This window comes from Aotus nancymaae, unplaced genomic scaffold (assembly GCF_030222135.1).
Source record: "Aotus nancymaae isolate 86718 unplaced genomic scaffold, 86718_ANA_hifiasm-v0.15.2.pri h1tg000108l, whole genome shotgun sequence".
Taxonomy (NCBI): domain Eukaryota; kingdom Metazoa; phylum Chordata; class Mammalia; order Primates; family Aotidae; genus Aotus; species Aotus nancymaae.
This window is the reverse complement of record NW_026988523.1, coordinates 13,373,375-13,376,354: the sequence shown is the minus strand read 5'-3', so window position 1 is coordinate 13,376,354 and position 2,980 is coordinate 13,373,375. Positions and strand designations below refer to the sequence as shown.

The 2,980-nt window shown below is 61.1% G+C and overlaps 1 protein-coding gene across 1 annotated transcript; it reads right to left on the bottom strand.

The window, feature by feature from the left end:
- Positions 1-242: 242 nt before the first annotated feature.
- IER5 (immediate early response 5) lies at positions 243-2,395 on the bottom strand. The gene has a single exon (XM_021668078.2). The coding sequence runs from the start codon at positions 2,196-2,198 to the stop codon at positions 1,215-1,217; it is 984 nt and encodes a 327-aa protein (XP_021523753.2). The 5' UTR covers positions 2,199-2,395; the 3' UTR covers positions 243-1,214.
- Between the last annotated feature and the right edge of the window lie 585 nt (positions 2,396-2,980).

Genomic DNA, 2,980 nt, shown 5'->3' with positions numbered 1-2,980 from the left:
CGGCAGGTTTCAAGAACCTGGCAGGTCGCTGATATCAGTATCTAATAGCAGTCCTCTGATCTAGGAGAAAAAATTAAACGTGTCTCTCTTGATACTTAGTCGAGTCAGTAAACAATGTCCTCAGTCTGCGAATGACTGATACCAAGAACCACACCTTCAATTTTCTAGCACAGGCCCTGGTTTCCCTCCTCCCACTTCCCTCCCAACCCAGGCAGGTTATTACAGACAAGGAGGCAGTTACGTTGCTTCAAAATATTTAATACGTGTTAGACACGTAGAAGTTACATTTTTATACAAAAATCAATACAACGAAGGAGAAAATACTGTACAAAAACCTTATCAGCTCCCCCAACCTTTATACAACAAAGACTGGAGTCACCTTATCTACAAAACCATAAGGTCTTTTCACTTAGGGCTTCTGTCTGTAAACTTTCATTAAACACTTTTTAAAAGCACTGTGTAGTAGTTCTGACCTAGAGCTTTTAAAAATGTATCTTTTCTCTACAAACTCCGTATTTCCAAGCTTGAACTCTTCTGTGAAGTTCGTCAAGCTTTTTCTCCCCTGCGGTGAAGCGAAGGGCCGTTAATATTCCCCTTTCCTAGAGTAATCACAGGACATATGCGTTTCCTCATTGGGAAAGAAAAGTGGGGAGGGAGGGAAGGAATCCAAGTCGGTGCTCGTGGCTCAAATCCCTCTCTTAGGAAATCCTGTGCGGAAACGCCACTCCTGGCCCTGAAGCGGGTCTAGCTTTCCGGTGAGAGGTGGGTGTAAAGTCCCTCCCTCTCCGGAGAACGAATGGGGAACTCCCCGGCCCAAACCTTTTAGCCGCTTCCTTCTCCACGCTGTAGGCAGAGGAAAGTCCCTGTCTGCCCCCAGTCTCGTAAGCCCCGGGGAAGGAGTGGTGCATTCCAGAAGGACAAAATAGTCTCAATGCCACAAGACAAACTTACACACACTGACATACACAAACACAAAAGTTAACGATCGTCCTCTTCCAATGAGCCTCAAGCTCCCTGGTCTCCAGATAAGCCTCCAGAGTCCCGGGCCGGCAGGGCCCCCGCGCCCGGGGGCAGTTTGCGATGCCCGGCGGCGACCAGTCTGCCCAACGCGCTCAGCGCCTGCGGTCTCTGGGCGTCCTCGCAGCCGGGAGGGTCCCGGCTCTCACTTCGGGGACGCCCGCTGCTCAACCTCCTCCCCGCACGGAGGCAGGGGCTCAGAAGGCCACGATGGCTGTGCTCCAGGGATTCATGTCTCTCAGCACCGGCTTATCGCAGCAGATCTGCCCGGGCTCGGCGGCTTCCGGACCGCTCTCCCCTCCCTCCTCTTCCTCCCGGCCGCCCCCGGGGCTTTTCCGTAGGAGTCCCGAGAAGCTGGAACCGAAGATGCTGATGAGGTTAGCCACGTTCCCGGTCTCCATCTCCTCCGCGTCCTCGTCCTCTCCCCCGCTCGGCGGCTGCTCCAGGTTCCGGCGGGGCTTCTTGAGCGGGGTCGAGCTGGGCGCCGGGCAGCTCGCCGGGCCGCCGCCCACCCCCGCCGCGCCGCGCTTCCTGGGGCACACGGCGGGCGGCGCGGGAGGCTCGTCCTCGGCGGGTCGCGGCGCACAGCAGCAGGCAGAACGGGGGGTCGCGGCCGGTGTACCTGGCGGGTCCTTCCCACCTAGGGGGCAGCCGCAGGGGCGGCGAGCGGCACGAGACCCCAAGGGGAAGACAGCCCAGCCACCGGCGGGACCCTCGGCTTCTCCGGCCGCCGCCTGGCAAGGCCCCTCCACGCGGCTCCAGGCAGCTTCCGCCGCGTCCGCCTCTCCGCCCTGAGGAACATCCCCGACTCCGGTCACCGTGGCCGCCGGCACCGCGTCCCCTACCCGCGGCGCCTCTGAGACCGCGGAGAGCTCCGACTGTGGCTCGGTCTCCGGCCAGGAAGCACGGGCGGCGGGCGGGGGCGGCTCTCCCCAGCCGGCGGGTGGCCCGGCCGCCAGCTCCCCGGGCTGCTGCGGCGGCGGCGGCGCCAGGGTCCCCGCGGGACCCGCCAGGTAGAGGCCGGGGCACGGGTCACTCAGGTAGACTTGGCGGGCGCTGCGCAGCACCAGCGAGACCAGGAGGTTCTTATGCAGCTTGATGCCGCCGCGCTGGACCCGCGAGTTGTAGATTTTGCCCAGGGAGATGCTGACGATACGGTGAGCCTCCAGCTTGAACTCCATCCTGCCTCCCCTGCACACGGCCGCCGGCGCCGGGGTGACGGGGTGTCACGTTCGGAAGTTGGGAGGGAACGGGAAACACAAACAAGTCCGCCCCTGGACACACCCTCGATCGCCTAAGACTCCGAAGAGAAACGACTCCGGTGACGCGCGCGCTGCCCCGCTGACCTCTCCACTCCAGACAAACGCCCAGCTTCGGGTCCGGTCGCTGAACAGGGCAGCCCAGCCGCCCCGCGCCTTATATAGGCTCTGCGACCGCCAATCACGAAGGGCCGCCAGCTGTTCCGGGGCTGGCCGGCGCGCCCTCGTGCGCCGCGCACGACCAATCGGAGCCCGAGGAGGGGCGCCAGGGCCCGTTCGAACGTTAGTCCCGCGGAGCAGGCTCTTAAAGGGGGCGACGGCGTGCGGCCGCCGACCAGGGGCGGGGGAGGGCGGGTCGGGGGCTGTGCTAGTGGGCGCTACTGTTTGGAGTTACGGACTCTGGCTTGTGTGATGGCTTGCCAGAAACAAAGCGAACAAAATCTTCGAACTTTCATCCGAGCGTGGTGGTGGACTCTGCTCTGCCGTAAAGTCCTGATCCTTCCTTGATCGACTCCGCCCTCACCAGCCACGCAACGGTTTCCAGGCCAGCCACACCTGTAAGCCATCCCCCTCGACCCTAAGATAGAGACGGTGGCTATACGCGGCGTAGGACACTTATGGATAACAAACAGCATTACTGCAAGGTATTTGGCAGTTATTATTTTTGGATGAGCCGCTCCCCCTGATAGAGTCACATACACTCT

Excerpts from the sequence above, each read along its gene's own strand:
- IER5 (XM_021668078.2), bottom strand. The coding sequence starts at position 2,198 with ATGGAGTTCAAGCTGGAGGCTCACCGTATCGTCAGCATCTCCCTGGGC.